Source organism: Salvelinus fontinalis, chromosome 26, assembly GCF_029448725.1.
Source record: "Salvelinus fontinalis isolate EN_2023a chromosome 26, ASM2944872v1, whole genome shotgun sequence".
In the NCBI taxonomy this organism is placed as follows: Eukaryota; Metazoa; Chordata; class Actinopteri; order Salmoniformes; family Salmonidae; genus Salvelinus; species Salvelinus fontinalis.
In genome coordinates this window covers 32,567,963-32,586,502 of record NC_074690.1, presented here as the reverse complement: position 1 = coordinate 32,586,502, position 18,540 = coordinate 32,567,963, and the positions used below count along the sequence as shown (strand labels likewise).

The following is an 18,540-nucleotide window of genomic DNA, read 5'->3' as shown; positions in this document are numbered from 1 at the left end:
CCCCCTGGCCCTGCCGAGGATCATGACGCATCTGCAGCCAATCCCTGTTCCACGGAAATCTCCGTCTTCACCTCTTAATATTTCATGCAGGCTGCATGGAGTTCACACACACACGTACAGTGGGGAGAACAAGTATTTGATACACTGCCGATTTTGCAGGTTTTCCTACTTACAAAGCATGTAGAGGTCTGTAATTTTTATCATAGGTACACTTCAACTGTGAGAGACGGAATCTAAAACAAAAATCCAGAAAATCACATTGTATGATTTTTAAGTAATTAATTTGCATTTTATTGCATGACATAAGTATTTGATCACCTACCAACCAGTAAGAATTCCGGCTCTCACAGACCTGTTCTCCACTCATTACCTGTATTAACTGCACCTGTTTGAACTCGTTACCTGTATAAAAGACACCTGTCTACACACTCAATCAAACAGACTCCAACCTCTCCACAATGGCCAAGACCAGAGAGCTGTGTAAGGACATCAGGGATAAAATTGTAGACCTGCACAAGGCTGGGATGAGCTACAGGACAATAGGCAAGCAGCTTGGTGAGAAGGCAACAACTGTTGACGCAATTATTAGAAAATGGAAGAAGTTCAAGATGACGGTCAATCACCCTCGGTCTGGGGCTCCATGCAAGATCTCACCTCGTGGGGCATCAATGATCATGAGGAAGGTGAGGGATCAGCCCAGAACTACACGGCAGGACCTGGTCAATGACCTGAAGAGAGCTGGGACCACAGTCTCAAAGAAAACCATTCGTAACACACTACGCCGTCATGGATTAAAATCCTGTAGTGCACACAAGGTCCCCCTACTCAAGCTAGCGCATGTCCAGGCCCGTCTGAGGTTGGTCAATGACCATCTGGATGATCCAGAGGAGGAATGGGAGAAGGTCATGTAGTCTGATGAGACAAAAATAGAGCATTTTGGTCTAAACTCCACTCGCTGTGTTTGGAGGAAGAAGGATGAGTACAACCCCAAGAACACCATCCCAACCGTGAAGCATGGAGGTGGAAACATCATTCTTTGGGGATGCTTTTCTGCAAAGGGGACAGGACGACTGCACCGTATTGAGGGGTGGATGGATGGGGCCATGTATCGCGAGATCTTGGCCAACAACCTCCTTCCCTCAGTAAGAGCATTGAAGATGGGTCGTGGCTGGGTCTTCCAGCATGACAACGACCCGAAACACACAGCCAGGGCAACTAAGGAGTGGCTCCGTAAGAAACATCTCAAGGTCCTGGAGTGGCCTAGCCAGTCTCCAGACCTGAACCCAATAGAAAATCTTTGGAGGGAGCTGAAAGTCCGTATTGCCTAGTGACAGCCCCGAACCCTGAAGGATCTGGAGAAGGTCTGTATGGAGGAGTGGGCCAAAATCCCTGCTGCATTGTGTGCAAACCTGGTCAAGAACTACAGGAAACGTATGATCTCTGTAATTGCAAACAAAGGTTTCTGTACCAAATATTAAGTTCTGCTTTTCTGATGTATCAAATACTTATGTCATGCAATAAAATGCAAATTAATTACTTAAAAATCATACAATGTGATTTTCTGGATTTGTGTTTTAAGATTCCGTATCTCACAGTTGAAGTGTACCTATGATAAAAATTACAGACCTCTACATGCGTTGTAAGTAGGAAAACCTGCAAAATCGGCAGTGTATCAAATACTTGTTCTCCCCACTGTACATTTGTATTATTCACACAGAAGACACGTGTAAATGTGTACATACTGTGTTTATACAGCACATGTCGTTCATAGATACCCAAGAAAAAGTGCCGTACATAGATACCCAAGAAAAAGTGTGTTCTGGTTTCTGTAGATAGTGGGATGCGGGGGCAATTAAGGACATGTACAGTTCGGTGCCTCCCTGCCTGCCTCTATGCCTACCTACCTGCCTGCCTGTCTCATTAGATCTGTGTCGACACTGGTAGCTGTGTTAATGCATCTCCAACCTCTCGACTCATGCAGACCTAAATCGGCCCTAGTGGCTAGGAGACAAAACTCCACATCTCTCTGATCTAAACCCCCTTATTTGTATTTTCTCCTCTCCCTCTATCCCTCTCTCTGTCTCTGCCCTCTTTCTGTCTTTCTTCCCACGTTATTGGTTTATTTTTTAAAGGGAAGTACATAGCTACGGCTCCACTGGTCTGGTGTATTCATGTTTTAGAGTGAACAACTTTCATAAAATTCAGCCCACAAATATATTGTATTTAATAAACTTGGGACTGTATCTCTACTAGAACAGTATTGCTTTGTGTTCTCGCAAACCCAGGAAGTTTTTGTCATTTATTTTCTTTCATAAAGATTGGTCAGCATTCAGAATAAATAGGCTGGGGGCAGATTATGGTGAAGATTTTAATAACTTAAAATGCAAGTTATGTTTTTTTTTTATAGAAGTATAAAAAATAATATATAATATTCACTGAATAGTTTTTTTGGTGAGGTTTTAATGTGGTAGTGACTGAGCCAAATTTAAGTCCCCCCCCTGCTTATAGAAAAAACATCCTGAAGTCATGGAAACCTTTCTGAATGTATAGCTTAGAATATGGAGCTGTTTTTCCTGGCTCTAGACGTTTGTTTAAAAAATATGGCGCTCTGCTCTGTCTTTTCCACCCTCTCTGTTCTGTTCTGGCCGTATTAGATTTACATTCTCGCTCTCGCTCTTGCTCTCTCTTTCTCTCTCGATGAGGAATAACACTCTGCGTTTGGCACCCGCCTGCTTGGCTAAGTAAGGCCTGAGGTTGTGCGTTGCATCAGCCATAGGAGTGGGAAGGAGCTTCCAAGGCACTTTATCATAGCCAGTTTTAGTAGAGCTGGAGACTGAAGCTAAGCTACAACCTCTCTATTCTCACTTTTGGGAGGCTGTCTGTTTTACCATTTGCACTGAAGCTTGAAATTTTCATATTCCTCTTGGTAAGACGTACTAACGTTGACGCTTGCGATTGTGCCAAAATCACTACAGGTGAAGCATAATTACCATGCATGATCTCAGAAAGTCACTAAAACATGCAGGTGACATGCTGCTAGTTACATTTCGAAGAGTTTGTCCTGTGTCTGTGTGTAAATCACCCTTTGTGGTTTAAGTTGCCACGAAATGTAGGCGACATGCATTGCTGCTCGTACCATGGAATGAATACCACGCTCCACTGTGATGCATTAAGCTCGCTGTGCCTCTGTTCTGACAGCTCAATCTCATCATCCTGATGGTGACCATGTACAAGATGGTGAAGCACTCCACTTCCATGAAACCCGACTCGACCCGGCTGGGCGGTATCAGGTGAGAGGGGGGGGTCTCTGGAGGTGATGTGAAAGCTGGTATTACTGGTTGTGTCAGCTCAGTTTTAAGTGAGAAAACAAAGCTTTGTGTGCTGTCCTATTCCCAGCCATGGCCTTGCTTGTGCAATATTAAAGGGTGAATTTGGTGTATTTGACCTTAGAATTACATCTCAATAACCCATAACTGGAGTGGACAAATATATTTATTTCAGATTCTATTCTCACGTGTTGCCTTTTTAGTTGTTTATGAGGGCAGTGTTTGCGCTATGCAGGGTTTATATTGCCTCTTTTATTTATTCAGAACTGCATCCCTGACATCTTGTATTAGTTGCTCCTATCATTTTCAGGTTCCTCTGGAACCCTAGCTCAAGTATATATGATTTAAGGGTGGGGTGGAGGAACTGGACCTGTGCCCACATCTTTATTCAAACATCCACTCAATCCAGCGGATTGGATAAAAGACAAGTCCCTAGCCAGTTTCTGTCCTAAAATACTTGTCAAACAATAACTCTGAGACAGAATGACATGTGCCATTCCTGTGTTGTGTTTTGGACTTTTTGTAATAAAATATTTTTCTATTCATTTTGTTTTTCGGCTTTTAATACCAGCAAAATTGTTTAATTGACCTCTGAACCGTGCTATCCTGGTTAAGAATGTAATTTAAAGAGAGCCTACGTTCAAAGATAGTGGCTAATTCAAACAAATCATTTATTCAAAGGACCCAAAACTCATTAACTGTCATTAATTGGAGTCCACCTCTAATCGACCACTTATTTACTCCCGCAAAGTTAGATTTGGTAACTTTCCATAAGACTTTGAAATGATCAGTTAGTTGACTTTTAACAACCATAAAGAGCCAGCATTTTTCAAATAATGAAAAATGTGCACAATGACACAAAAGCATAACTAATCTGTAGCATCTCTCTCCTTAGGTTTGTATTCTCTAATGTCCTTGGATTTTCTTTGAAACTCAAAGACGTGGTACAGTGGTGTCTGGTTTTCACTGGTCTCCTCTTTTCTCTTTCTTGTCCAGGGTTGCTCACTCTTTTTCTCCTGTGCATCGATGGCTCCCTTTGCCAGCCATTGCCAGAGGGAACTTACCATTGGTTATCTGATTTCCTCTAGGCTTTTCCTGGACCTCCTGTGAGAAACCTGCTGTGTTTGCTGTTTCTGTTTAACCAGCCAACCCTGAGGAAGGCCAAGGAAACGTAGTTAGTTTGACTCTGTCAGAGACTCTGTGGAAGTTCTCATTCAAAATCTATGTATCAGCTTTTATGAGTTGTACTGTATATACTGTACAACATGTCCAGAAGGAGAAATAGAGATAATAGCACAGCCTCCTTCTTTCCCCACAGAACAAATCCCTAGGAACCAAACAGAGAGAAATTCAAATCAATGAAAGATGAAATTAGGGAAGTTACCTAGTTTATTATTAATGATTGTGAACAATATTGTGTGTGTGTTTGTGTGTGTGTGTGTGTGTGTGTTTTTTTTTTCTCTTCAGATCCTGGGTGCTTGGAGCATTTGCCCTGCTCTTTCTCCTGGGTTTGACCTGGTCGTTTGGCCTGTTCTTCCTCAACGAATCCTCCGTGGTCATGGCATACCTCTTCACCATCTTCAACACTCTGCAAGGGATGTTCATCTTTATCTTCCACTGCCTCCTCCAGAAAAAGGTAAGGATTTAATACATATGACATATACGAAGATAATGCTACAACATTTTGTACATCAATGTTTGAATATAAGTTTTCCTCACCAGAGGTGGGAAGTAACCTTTTTTTTATGTCTAGTTTCCCAAAGAAATAAGATAACAGAATGTATCTATGTGTACTGAAGTCCAATGCAAAATATATACTTTTCAGTCCGCTGTCTACTGCCTCTTGACATTTAAGACCATCTCTGATAGAAGTAACACCTCTGTGTCATATTTGTCCCCGTGCAAAATCCCCCTCCTTATGGTATTTGAATGTGTCATCGTGGTAGATGTGATAGGGCTATCTCCAAAGACACGCCATTTGAACTGCTGCTGTCGGCTAGGTGGCATTTGATAGATATATTTATTTTGTGGCTTTTTGTTGCAGGATAGAGGCAGCTTCCTCTCTTTTTCTCTCTGGAGGACCCTGCACTGTTGTGGTGTCTCTGAGTTCACTGTGTCTCTGTTGCTCTGCCCTGATCTTGTGCCCGCTGCAGGTCCGTAAAGAGTACAGCAAATGCTTCCGTCAGTCCCAGTGCTGCGGAGGTCTGCCTTCTGAAGGGTCCCACAGCTCGGCCAAGACAGCCACGTCTCGATCCACCGCACGCTACTCCTCCGCCACACAGGTACAGTACATACTAGGTACAGTACAGCAGCGGGAAGTTGAATTATATATACCTTTTTTTCTGTCCTTTCTTTCTTTTGAGAGGGAAAGGAGAGTTCTTTTCCTGTTTTTTCCCCCTTCTCCTATTGCATGCTAGCACGTTGAGGAGCAGCATGAACACTGGAATAAACATTCTGTCAAGCCTTTCTTTCTATTGAGAGCAGTACTGTAGTATACTTCAGTATAGCTTTATAGTCCCAGGGGGAAATTGGTTTGCGGCATAGAAGGGAAAGGCTTTTTTCTTCTGTTGCATGCTAACATAGAGGGGAGAGTGGTAGTGTTGAGTTAAAGGTGGACATTCCAATCCCCTTGTGTGAAATAGCCTGCCTTCCTTTCCCCTGAGAGTGAAAGGGAGCGCCTACGCCTTGTTGTCCTGTTGCATGCTAGCATGTAGAGGTAACACGGGAGGACATCAGTGTTGGAAGGTCATTCCAATACACTGTGTCTGCGTCCAAAATGGCTCTCTATTCCCTACGTAGTGCACTACATTTGTAAAAAATAATAGAAAAGTGAATAGCGTGCCAATCCGGATGCATCCATTTTGTTTCCTGCATCAGTCTTGGAAGTGGTTCTTGTAATCCGTTGTGTTTGCTTGATGCCTCCACAGAGTTGTGCTCTTTTACTGTTGCATGTAAAGGGAGCTGACGTCGGTGTTAAAAGTTATTCTAATACAATGTGCGTGTTGTTTACCTCCTCCACAGAGTCGTATCAGGAGGATGTGGAACGACACGGTGAGGAAGCAGTCCGAATCCTCCTTCATCTCCGGAGACATCAACAGCACCTCCACCCTGAACCAGGGTAAGACACCTGTCCCCTCTGTCCACACTGTCTCTATTTGCACATGCTGTATTCTCTCTGTTATGTGACCTTGAATAGACAACAAGTGCCAGAATAAATCTGGCAGATGCAGATTCAATTTGTATGCATTTAACTTTTATTTAACCAATCAATGATGGATGATGCTCTACATTCAGAGGCAGCTTTTTGATAAACTGATAATTGTTTACTCAATATGGTCTAGTGCTTGTATATAGTGCTGATTTAAATCAACCACGAATAACAAATTCAATAAATTATTTTGAACAAGTAAATAAATACACGCTCAAAATGTTTTTAAATGAGTCAAAGTTCACTTCAAACGTGTCTTTTGATGGTCGACCTGCACAACTGCTACTTGTTGGATGGGAGAAGTGTTATGTAGCTATTTAGTCTGGCTTCAAGTGGTAGTGATGAGAAGCTGGTGTCTGCTTGTGTGTTCAACTCTGGGAGACCCTGGCTGGCTACACTGACTCATCCTCACCCTGACCTGATCCTGCTGATATTCAGCCATGAGACGGGACGGGGGGGTAGAGAGACAGGATAAGGAGAGATACAGAGAGAGAGAGACGGGATAAGGAGATAGATACAGAGAAAAAGCTTGGGAGAGAGAGAGAGACGGGGGGGAGAGAGAGACGGGGGGGGAGAGAGAGACGGGGGGGGGAGAGAGAGACGGGGGGGGGGGGGGGTCACAGTGAGGTTTAACACTACACAGCTCCGTTTTCACTCCTCCTTATCAGTGTGTGCCATCAGCATTAAGATAACTCCTAATCGCTCCTGATAAGAGATGAGATATAAGAGATTAGTTTTCAATGACTGGACATTGCTATTAAATATTATACTTTTATACAACGCATGGGTCTAATCCTGAATGCTGATTGGTTAAAACCGCAATCCAGCCAGTGTCTATACTTATGTATTACGTATACTATATACATTTTGGAGCACAGTGATGTCAATAGATGTAGTCCCTACATCATCAGTGTGGTTGTATTGACTATATTATGTCTGCTGACTGCAGAGTGGATACTTGCAATTACTTGTATTATATGGCTACTGTAATCATGCTGAATATTTTGACCATGAATGGTTAATCATACTGAATGATTTGACTCACACTTTATAACCTACTGTTGTGTTTACTTATTAGTCAAATATTTGTTTAACAGAGAAAGTATTTGGCAATGTTGTGAGTATAGTACCGGAGTTTTTGGCACTATCTGGTGATAAAGCAAGTGGCTTTGTTTACAACAGACGACTGACGCACTTGTTGCGGATGATTTTTATTGCTTGCTGTTCTGTGAAATTAAGTCTGGAGAATGCGGTGTGTAGACTGTAACGGCTGTCTAATGCCTCCTCCTCGGATGAGGAGGAGGAGTAAGGGTCGGACCAAAATGCAGCGTTGTATGCAGACATAATGAAATTTATTTAAACAAGACGAAACACGAAGAACACTTGAAATGATTACAAAACAACAAAACGACGTAGACAGACCTGAACATGAGAACTTACATAAACACGAAGAACGCACAAACAGGAACAGACTACATACAATGAACGACAACGAAACAGTCCCGTGTGGTGCGACATACACAGACACGGAAGACAATCACCCACAAACAAACAATGTGAACAGCCTACCTTTATATGGTTCTCAATCAGAGGAAACGTCAAACACCTGTCCCTGATTGAGAACCATATAAGGCTAATACCAATGAACCTAAACATAGAAACACATAACATAGACTACCCACCCAGCTCACGTCCTGACCAACTAAACAAAGTAAAACAAAGGCAAATAAGGTCAGGAACGTGACAGTAGACAGTATTTAAACATCAGCTACTCAACTAACCAGCACTTGTATTTACTGGAACACACTGCTGGAACGCCTATACACACCTCCCTTTTTCCTCTGGTCTCTTTTGCTATCTTCTTCCTTTTCCCTTCTTTACTCTCCTGCTTCATCCTTTCTATAATAATATGATGATACTATATAATAATATAATAGACTTTCTCCTCCCTCGCTCACATCTTCTCTCCTCTCTCTCTCTCTCTCTCTCTCTCTCTCTCTCTCTCTCAGGATTGACTGACAACTACCTCTTAAGTAACCCTCTCTTTTTCTCCTCTCTTCCTCACTCTCCTGCCTCGTCTTTCTTTCTTTTCCTCCCTCACTCTTTCCTTCTCTCTCACAGGGATGACTGGCAACTACCTCCTAACTAACCCTCTGCTCCGAGCCCACGACCCTAACAACCCCTATAACAACCTGCTGGCTGAGACGGTGGTGTGCAACACCCCCTCCCCTCCAGCCTTTCACTCACCAGGTGCATGGGGACCTCTAACCTTTCAATGCAGATCTGTGTTTGAAATGGCACCATATTCCCTATGGTGCCACCTTGACAAATTTGACTTGATTAGTGCACTATATAGGGAATTGGGTGCCATTTGGGCAGACATTTGTTTCGTTTTTGTGTCTGTTTGAAACTAATTGAAATAGCGGTACTTTGAGGGGTTGTGGGCCCCTACACAGCATGAATTGTTGAGAAGTCTTACTCTATGTTTTAGAGTTGTCCTTTCTTCTCTCGCTCTCTCTCTCTCATTACCACTTCTCTTTATTTAATCTTTATTTAGCTAGTATGCAAGCTGCGCTTTGTAACACAGCATGAGATAAGGTTGAGAATGGTCAATGCTATCTTATCGAGACTACTCCAACATTCATTTATAGGAAATCGAGATGAATTTATTCAGAGTTTATATATTATATCCTATTATTTGCCATTCTCCTCCTTCGCCTTTCGATGATACCATTTTGAGCAGGTTCAATAGCATTCTTTATTTATTTCTTGACTACAAACCCGAATCCCCATTTATTTGAATGCTGTCATTGTCTGTGTAGCGTGACCCAGATACCCTCTCTGTCAGACTAAAGGAGGAAGCCAAGCAAAGGAACAGAAAAACACGGGAGCACATGACGCAATGCAGGCAGAATTATACCCCTCAGATATGCAGAGGCATTTGATGATGAAAGAGGAGCGGATGGAAGGAAAGGAGGCAGCACCCGGATGAATGTGTGGAGGGGGGGGGGGGGGGGGGGGAGAAGGATACAGGAGAATATACAGAAACTGCAGTCGCTCTGATTTGGCAGGTCGCCAAGTTCACTCGCTTCACAATGAGAACACCGAGGACACTTTCAAGTCACATTTTCTGCCTTTTTTCCCTGGATGAGGTTGGAAAGAGTTTGGGAACCTAACAAACCGATTGTCACAAAAATCACACATTTCACGATATCATTATGATTTAATTACCATCATGGTATCAATGAAATAGCAGTATGATCAAAACACCACAAATGTCAGTGGAATCTACAAATACCCCTGCTATGTAGCAAGCAGACAATGCTTTCGAGACGTCATCTTTTTCATGATAGGATAATTACAGTCTAAGCTAACTTATTCTAGTTGAGCAGTGGTGGTGAAGGAAGTGACGGTCTAATTAAGCGTTTACTGTATGCGTCAGTGTCATCATCCCTTAACCTGCCGAGACACATCATCAGTCAGTCCTCCCTACAGGCAGATTAGTCATGTGGAAATACACGTGAGACACACAGCCACGAGGGAGATACTCCACATACTTGCATCCTCAAACATCACAGAAACAATCGTTGGCGACTCACAGTTGAAGAACATGAAAGCACTCAAACATTATTAGTAACTAATTGAAGAACATGAAAAGTTGAAGAATTGGACCTAATAGATGTTGACTGGTTTGGGTGTAACTCTCTAACAGACAGATGTCAAGTAGTGTTATATGATGAAGAATCACCCAAGTGTAAAGTATTGAAGAGGCTCAAGTTGAAAATGCTCTAGTCGTTATAGATGAGCCTCCCCATCCTGAAGTGTATTAATTCAAAGATAATACAGTGCAGATGTTCATTTGATGCAGTAACGGTAAAGAGAACATCTTGGGCAAATCTCCGTTGGAATCTTTCACAGAATGCAGCTGTCTGGCTCCGGCTGTGTCCAGTTAAATTCTGTTCACATCACTTACCCCCCTCCCAGTAGACAATACACAGCAAATTGGCCGGTGTTGATTTTGCTGTGTACCATTTCTAGTGTTGATTCAGGAGTTAAAGAGCAACTGCCCCTAAAAACTGACTTGTCATTCAGAAAACAGGCTGTGGGCATCAATATGAGTCAGAAACATTTATTATATTGTCAAAATTGACTACAAAGTGCCAATAGGATACATTTTGGTCATAAAGGCAATCTAGTCCAAAACAGAGTTTTGTGAGACTTGTAGTCGTGACTGCAGCACAATGTAAATTAAGGTTGGGTTTGTTTCAATCTTGCCCACAGCTGACAGCACAAGTAATCATCAGTTCATAGTGAAGCAGCACATGACCCTATCTAACTGCCTGTGGTAAATTTGGGTTGACTTTGGATATCTCTATGGGGCTAGTTAGGGACCGTCAGTAAATTACACAATGTACATGGGACAATATGTTAAAATTCCAACAGCTCCAAAGTTCAATGATTTAAACCCCTCAAACTAACTATAAATTGTAGAAATAGGCTATCCAAAGCCAAACCAATTTTGCCCCAATCAATTGATTGATTAATCTTGTGCTACACAAAGACAAATAATATACATTTTCTTAACTAATCCAATCAGTTGGTAAGATTTATTGCACCCGTTACTGAAATGTTTGTTCCAGTTTAAATGGTAGTATTTTCTGTCAAGTTTCCTAACCCTGACAGTCATTCTGAATGCAGGTTGCAGTGAATAAAAATTCAAAGTGTTAAGAATTACACATCACAGCATAATGTGACTTGCAGTCCTGATGTTGCTGGTAAACCAGGAGTTTCCTAACACCACTGTGTTAGGGTAAAACTAGGCCATCAAAGTTAAGCCTTATTATATACAGTATGTAATGTATTGTCATAAAGTTGAATTGTAATAACATTCACCTAGGTGAAAGCCACATTCCTTTAAAAGGAAAGAATTCAACAACCATGTCATTAACAAATACAGTCATGGGGCATAACTCTACAATTCACTCAAAGAAAGGCACCATGGGAAATATGCAAACTAGGCTTTACACAAGGGATCATCAACTAGATTCACCCACGGGCCAATTTTTTCTTGAGCAGATGGTCAGGGTACCAAAACATAATTACAGATGACTTGTAGAATGCAAATTGACCGCAAGAAGCTCAAACGTATATCATATTTGACTAAAACATAGTCATTTCAAACCGTGCTTACATTAGTATACGATCACATAAATATCTCTATAATGCCAGGGAATACTTTGGAACAGATGTCCAAAATTAAAATCTCTTGGAGTTTATTTGCTTTAAAGTATTTTATGTCCAACAATAAAAAGAAGAATGCGGGGGGCCAAATAAGGCTGCCAGTTGAGGAACCCTGCTTTCCACCATATTCACCCCAAATGACTTACGGTAACAGTGTTTTTGTTTAACACTAATAGGAGTTAATTCTATTCACTGTGAGTGTTAATTCTCGTTTACATGTGAATAACACTGGCAACACTCAAAATGCAACACTATAATCAGAGTACATTTTACACTCTGTAGAGTGGAACCATATATACTCTAAGATAGTGCTAAAATTAACTCCTTTAGGTGTTGATTTAAAACTGCCAAATTTACTGTGTACCTGTTTGCATTCAAATGACTGCCCAAACATAAACAAATGCAAAACCTGCAGTGGGGCTTTTCACGCTATTTCTGAATTTTTCCATATTCTCCCTTTCTTTGCCCTCACACTTCTCCCCCATCTCTCCCTCTGTGTTCCCACCTTTCACTTTTTTTCAAAATTCTTTGATGTCTGTTTTCACACTCTTTTCTCTCTACCAAAGAGAGAAAGAGATGCTCCTCATCTCCACGGCAGTGTGTGTCACAGCCCAGCTCCAATTGTATTCCTCCGTCTCCCAGTCAGGTCTATTCAGACTCATTTAACTGAAATCTAAAACTTCAATCTCCCCCTTTTTGCGGAGCTTGAAGCAAAGCGGTAACTAATCTGCAAAATACATCTTTGCCTTTTTTTCATCCTCTTCCTTCGCTCATTTAGGCTCATCCTCCTACTCCCCCTCTTCTTCATCTTCTGCCGACTTTCTTCTAGCCAGTCTTTGGTCTTCACAAGAGGTTTTCAATGTGATCTATTGTGTTCAAAGTATTTCCTTCCCGTCTGGGAGAAGTAGATAGATAGAAACCTGTTAAATCAAATCATCCCCCAATCACATTCTAAGCAGAGAGAAAGAGTAATGATATGATAGTGTACCTGCCATTTTAGACTTTAAGAGGCTGTGATTGCTTGCTGCTGAAACCCCTCCACCTGCCAAGTCCTGGATTCAGTTGTTCACAGGATTTGTTCTCTATAGCTTTCTTAAACATTTTCAAATGATTTCAAATTAATCTGTAAATGAGAGTTGTACTCAAATAAATCAGTCACTTTTTGAGGGCACCCAAATCTGAGACAGACCGACTGAATCCAGGCCTGATTTTTGAAGAATCCTCCTCGTTTCTCTTTTGTGTTATTTCAAGTAATTTTTTATTTTTTTAAGCCGCAATAAAAAAGCATATGTTTTACTTTTTTTTGCATATCAGCAGTTCTTAGGCAAGATAGCCTGAGCAGACACACTTGATGTGAGTGGTGGTAAAGTGAGTCTTTGCACCGTGCCTGTGTGTCGTGGTGGTGTTGGGGGCTGTGCTTGTATGGCTCCAGTGGTGAACGAGATGGCCGTATGTCTTTGTTCGACATTACTCCTTCTTTCTTTTTTCTTTTTTTAAGGGTGGAATGAATGTTTTATTCATTGTCACTTTTTTTTTAATACCTCCACCTCCCCCACTGCTTTTTTCCCTCTCATAACTTCTGTGTTATGATGTTATGTTGATCTTGCTATGTCGTTGTTACCTGGCTAGCTACATTATCTGTGTTTTGTTGCTGTAATGTTCCTTCTTTAAGTTTTTTCCTTTCTCATTTGTGAAATATTGTTCAGGATATCTTCTGTATTGTTTATGATGTTCAGACATGATGATGCTAGATGGAGACACACATGATAGAAAACTACAGTTAAAGAGATTCATATTTGAAGTACAGTAAGCGTCAAAGTATTGGGTAAGTGACAATAACGCATGGTAAATAATGTGTTGTGTGATTTTGAAGTCACTTTTATTGTAAATAAGAATAGAACGTTGTTCTAAAGTTGTCTACATTAATGTGGATGCTACCATGATTACGGATAGCTCTGTTTGAATTGTGAATAATGGTGAGAAAGTTACACACACAAATATCATACCCCCAAGACATGCGGACCTCTCACCATTACAATAACAGGGGAGGTTAGCATGGGGGGGGGTATGATATTTATGCCTCTGTAACTTTCTCACTCATCATTATTCATGATTCATTCAGTACTATCTGTAACCACGGTAACATCCACATTAATGTAGAAGTGTTTAGAAACATACTATATTCTTATTTACAATAAAAGTGACTCAAATGACAATACATTATTTACCATTCATTTCTATTGGGCACAAAATAATCTGACACACAAGCAAAACAAACAGTAAATGCATCCAACAAGTTTGGAGAGTCACAAGCTTGGTGTAGTCATTGCGTGCTAGGAATATGGGACCAAATATTAAATGTTTGACTACTTTAATACACATCTAAGTGAATTTGTTCCAATACATTTGGTCCCCTAAAATGGGGGACGATGTACACAAAGTGGTGTAGTTTCTAAACGGTTCCCCTGAAATGAATGAAAATACCCTTCAATTACAGCTGACAGTCTGCACTTTAACATCATAGTCATTGTATTATTTTAAATTCAAGTGTTCTGGAGTACAGAGACAAAACAATAAATAATGTCACTGTCCCAATACTTTTGGAACTCACTGTACTTGAACCTCTTTAATTGTATAATTTATGAACACAGAAATTATTATTATTTAAATCAATGTAAAATATCCGGATAGCAAAGGTTGCAAACACTTAACAGTGAGGTGTCCTGAGCAGTATCAAACTGTATTGTATTGTATTATTGATTTGATATTGATTCTTAACTTTAAAACAGTGATATCTAATCCAGGTATCTTGCTTCTCGTTGCAGGGCAGCATTCTCTGACCCACAGCAGGGACATCAGTGCCATGGACACCCTACCCCTCAACGGAAATTTTAACAACAGCTACTCCCTGCGTGACCAGGAAGACAACCAGGAAGACGACTATGAGGACATTGTGGGCGTGGTTGGGGGCGTGGTCCATGGCCCGGGGGACCTGGGGGGCCTCAGCCTGGATGACGCCGCCTTCGAGAAGATGATCATCTCTGAGCTGGTGCACAACAACCTGAGGCCCCGCGGGGCCCCCAAGGGCCACAACCCCCATAGGGATAGCAGGGACAGGGACCAGGCCCCTCTCCAGACCAGGGTGACTGTGGACAGGGATAGGGGTTGTGGGGGTGGAAGCGGCAGCGAAGATGATGCCATAGTGGTGGACCACGCTGAGGCTTCATCCCCCCAGAGAGGTAGTATAGTCGGGGTAGTAGATGGAGGTCACCCCACCCTAGAGTTGCTGCTGCATCCCCACCATAAGGAGGCGTTAGAGGCCCCACTCCTGCCCCAGAGGACTCACTCCCTGCTCTACAGCGCCCACAAGGCCCCCAGGAGGGCTGTGGAGGGCCCTGGGTGCCACGGCTCAGAGACAGTGGGGGCAACAGGGGACGGGGATTCCCATTCACCCAACAACAACAGGGACTCCCTGTACACCAGCATGCCCAACTTGAGAGACTCTCCCTCAGCCTCACCCTACCCCCCCGATGAAGATGATAACCTGTCACCTTCCCCCAGGAGCGAGGGGGAGGACCTGTACCATAAAAGCATGCCTGAGCTGGGCGACGGGCCCCAGCCCCTGTCCTACTACCACATAAACCGGGGCACCAGCAATGGGTGCATCGTACCCCCCAGCGCTGAGGACTGTGTACCCGAGGGAGAGGGCCCCCGGGACGGACAGATGCAGCTCATTACCAGCCTCTGAGCAGATGGATGGAGGAAGGAGGAGAATCACTTCTATGGTGTTTTTGCACAGGTTTGAACATATGTATGTGTGTGGGCTTTGGTTGATGTCAAGACTATTGCCAGCCCTCATCGGTCCTCCCAGTCCTCCATCTCTGCACTCCTAATGACCCGTCAGAGCAGGAAGTGAAATGTTTGTGGGTGGTAGGGAGGAAGGAGATGGATTACTTTTTCACACATAAACTCGGTCACACACAAATATCCTCTGAAACCGTCTGTCTGTCTGTGGACTTGAACTGCTCTGCTCTGCTGTGGGACTACAGAGAGGTAAATGCACAGACCACTACAAGTGTCAGAAAGAAGTCTGTCTGGCGCCATTCCTGTCCAGCCTGCATTTGTATTATATTGAAGAAGAAAAAAACATGGTTTAGAACTCCGGGTTTAGACCTTTTGGAACGCTGGTGAAGTGTTCCTGGAGGGGATTCCAGAATGAATGAGGATGAGTATCTGTTGGGTCCTGGACTCTAGAACGTTCTAGAGTCATTCCACTAAATAGTGAGGACTGTCAAACAAAGAACCACTAATTCAGACTCAGGCCTTATATTTTCTCTATTGCACATTTAACTGTTGTCAGAGTAATAGCTAAAGAAAATATATTTTGCTGTACCACAAGTGTAAAAAAATAAATATGAAAAAATGTTATGGCAACCAATTATACAACATTTCAATGTTGAGAAGATTATTCTCAAAGCAGGTTGCTCAAATCAGTTTTTTCCTCTCACTTGACTCATTGTGGTATGTTTGAACATAAAAAATCAAATAAAAAAATACTTTTAAAAAAATCCCATAAGAAACCATACTCACATCTTCGCTTGTGAAGTGCTTTTTGCTTTCATGAATTAAGAATTTTGCCAGTAATATTTTGTGTTAACACCATGCCAAGCACAGATTTGGCGTGAATTTGGTCGTTGTGTAATTTATTTTACTTGAAAGAAATTGTCAGGTTTCAAAAAGATGTGTCAACGCGATATTTCAAGTTTTACAAGCATATTTCAGCCTTTGACACTAATTAATTTATTAACAGTTATTGAAAATTTGAAAAAGTAAAATGGTTGGGAAGTGTGACTTGTTTCAGCACTGTTTAGGTTCATATCATTTATTTTGTAAGATCCCATTGTCAGCTTATATAAAAATTCAACTCTTGTTTGATATCAAATAAATGTGAGACTTTTTCTTGTTTGCAAATGTCTGACTATTCTTTCTTTCAAGTCCAGACATGGCTCATGATGATGATAACTGTAAGCTTCTGTTTAGACCTGCAGCCATGGAGAGAAATGGCAAAGGGAGAGTCATCACATTTATCCTGCTCAATAACTTTCATTCAAATATTATTGCCTAGTAAGGTCTTTCAGCAAGCAGGTAGGTCCTGGTTCAAACTGGCCACCCAGTTGTTGTTAGTAGACGACGTACGTCTGCTCAGTTCAGCATTTAACTGTGACATACACTTCATTAGGCCATGTGAGATGCCAATTCTCTGTCAGACTTTGGAGGGAGAGAGGGAGAGCGAAGCGGGGCCCGAGGCCAAGGCAGAGCAGAGTTGAGCTGCTAAGTCCACCATGGCTCCCTGCCGCGGTGTTTGAATGTCAGCCTCTGCGTTTACATAGAGCCATCCAGATCCAACAGGCCCGGGGCCGGGAGACATTGAACAGGTCTGTTATATTATATGGAAACTTGGCTTCACGTTTGCTTATAAATCAGATGAAATCCAAAGCTGATGACCAGGATCCATGCATACAGTAGTACAGTCAGGCTCTCTCGGACACACAGTTCATTTGGACCATGTCTTGTCTGTAGAGGCAGCTTTATCGTAAACCGTTAAATCCGAGTGGCACACAATCAAATCCCCCTTTCTGACACCAACAACAACACAACCGGGTACAAGACGTGACGGTGTCATTTTTGTGTCTGAATCCCCCATCTATCTGTGTGTTCCTAGCTCAGGCAAAATAATGATGAATGGAAAATCTGTGCCTCCCTTCTCTCGCAAGGCTTTAGGGGTTGTTTTTTTGTTGCATATATATTGGTTCATTATCTCTAAGTAATCTGTCTGAGAAATTAGCTTTCTCACCTTATCACCTTCAAGACAAGTGCTTTGTAATATCAACCAATATACTGGTGATCATGTTTTTCCCCCATGTTGAGTGGGAGGAAGGCTTTTGAGGGGAGCATGGGTAATGCTGTAATATACACTTATGCACGAGGGGGAGGGGTAGGGAGCGGCTCCATTTTCTATTGGGACACAGTCAGATGCCATTGACGAAAGAACAAGGACCCTCAATGATGTCACCATTCACGCTCCTAGCCATCAATCGTCCCAGCTTTCCCACCGCGTATTACCTTGGATTAGACCATATATCAGTGATGACACACTATTCGTGAAGCAAATGAGAAGTTGTCGAAGTTTGGTAGAGATGAAAGAACTTTACTAATCAACCCATCTTTAATCTATAATCGGACAATCCTGGAGCTTAGTTTCCACAGGGCCCGGTCACAAATGAAGGCATAATAAGCCAGAGTCCGAAAAGACATGGTGTTTTCATTTGGGTCCGTTTGATGTTGTTCCCGCTGGTGATTTGGACATTATTTCATGTCCATCTTCAAAAGACATCAAACAAGATGCTTCATTCAAACTCAGATCACAGACCCTTTATGGTGTGTGTGTGTGTGTGCATCCTAAACGTGATATAAATGAAAATGAACATTCTGTCTATGCCAACATTTTTTTTAAATGATTTGACCATTTCACTACGGTCTTGCTGGAAGAAAAACACAAAGAAACGGTCATATTAGGATGAAAAAGGCGTTCTTGCGGACAAATGTTTGTTAGTGAGGGAGATCAAACTTTAGCCAAAGCGGGAACTATGCATAATTACATTAGTACAGACACAAGCAGAAGGAGTATTATATTTCCTCAGGGCCCCTGTAAATGCACAGCTTACATTCCTCTACATTTCACTCTGCAGCAAAAAGATAAAGAAC

The 18,540-nt window shown here is 42.1% G+C and overlaps 1 protein-coding gene across 10 annotated transcripts in view; it reads left to right on the top strand.

Moving 5' to 3' along the window:
- Positions 1-16,740, top strand: part of LOC129824131 (adhesion G protein-coupled receptor L2-like) — a 110,065-nt gene extending 93,325 nt beyond the window's left edge. For 3 of the 10 annotated variants that reach the window (XM_055883496.1, XM_055883495.1, XM_055883499.1), the window contains 6 exons: positions 3,199-3,290; positions 4,794-4,962; positions 5,480-5,608; positions 6,348-6,444; positions 8,656-8,784; positions 14,601-16,740. In XM_055883496.1, coding sequence (XP_055739471.1) covers positions 3,199-3,290; positions 4,794-4,962; positions 5,480-5,608; positions 6,348-6,444; positions 8,656-8,784; positions 14,601-15,523 — 1,539 coding nt within the window. In that variant the 3' untranslated portion in view covers positions 15,524-16,740. Of the gene's footprint in view, positions 1-3,198; positions 3,291-4,793; positions 4,963-5,479; positions 5,609-6,347; positions 6,445-8,655; positions 8,785-13,089; positions 13,144-14,600 lie in introns of all 10 variants that reach the window. The other 7 variants (XM_055883498.1, XM_055883497.1, XM_055883506.1 and 4 more) reach the window with 5 other exon arrangements.
- The last annotated feature ends 1,800 nt before the right edge of the window (positions 16,741-18,540 follow it).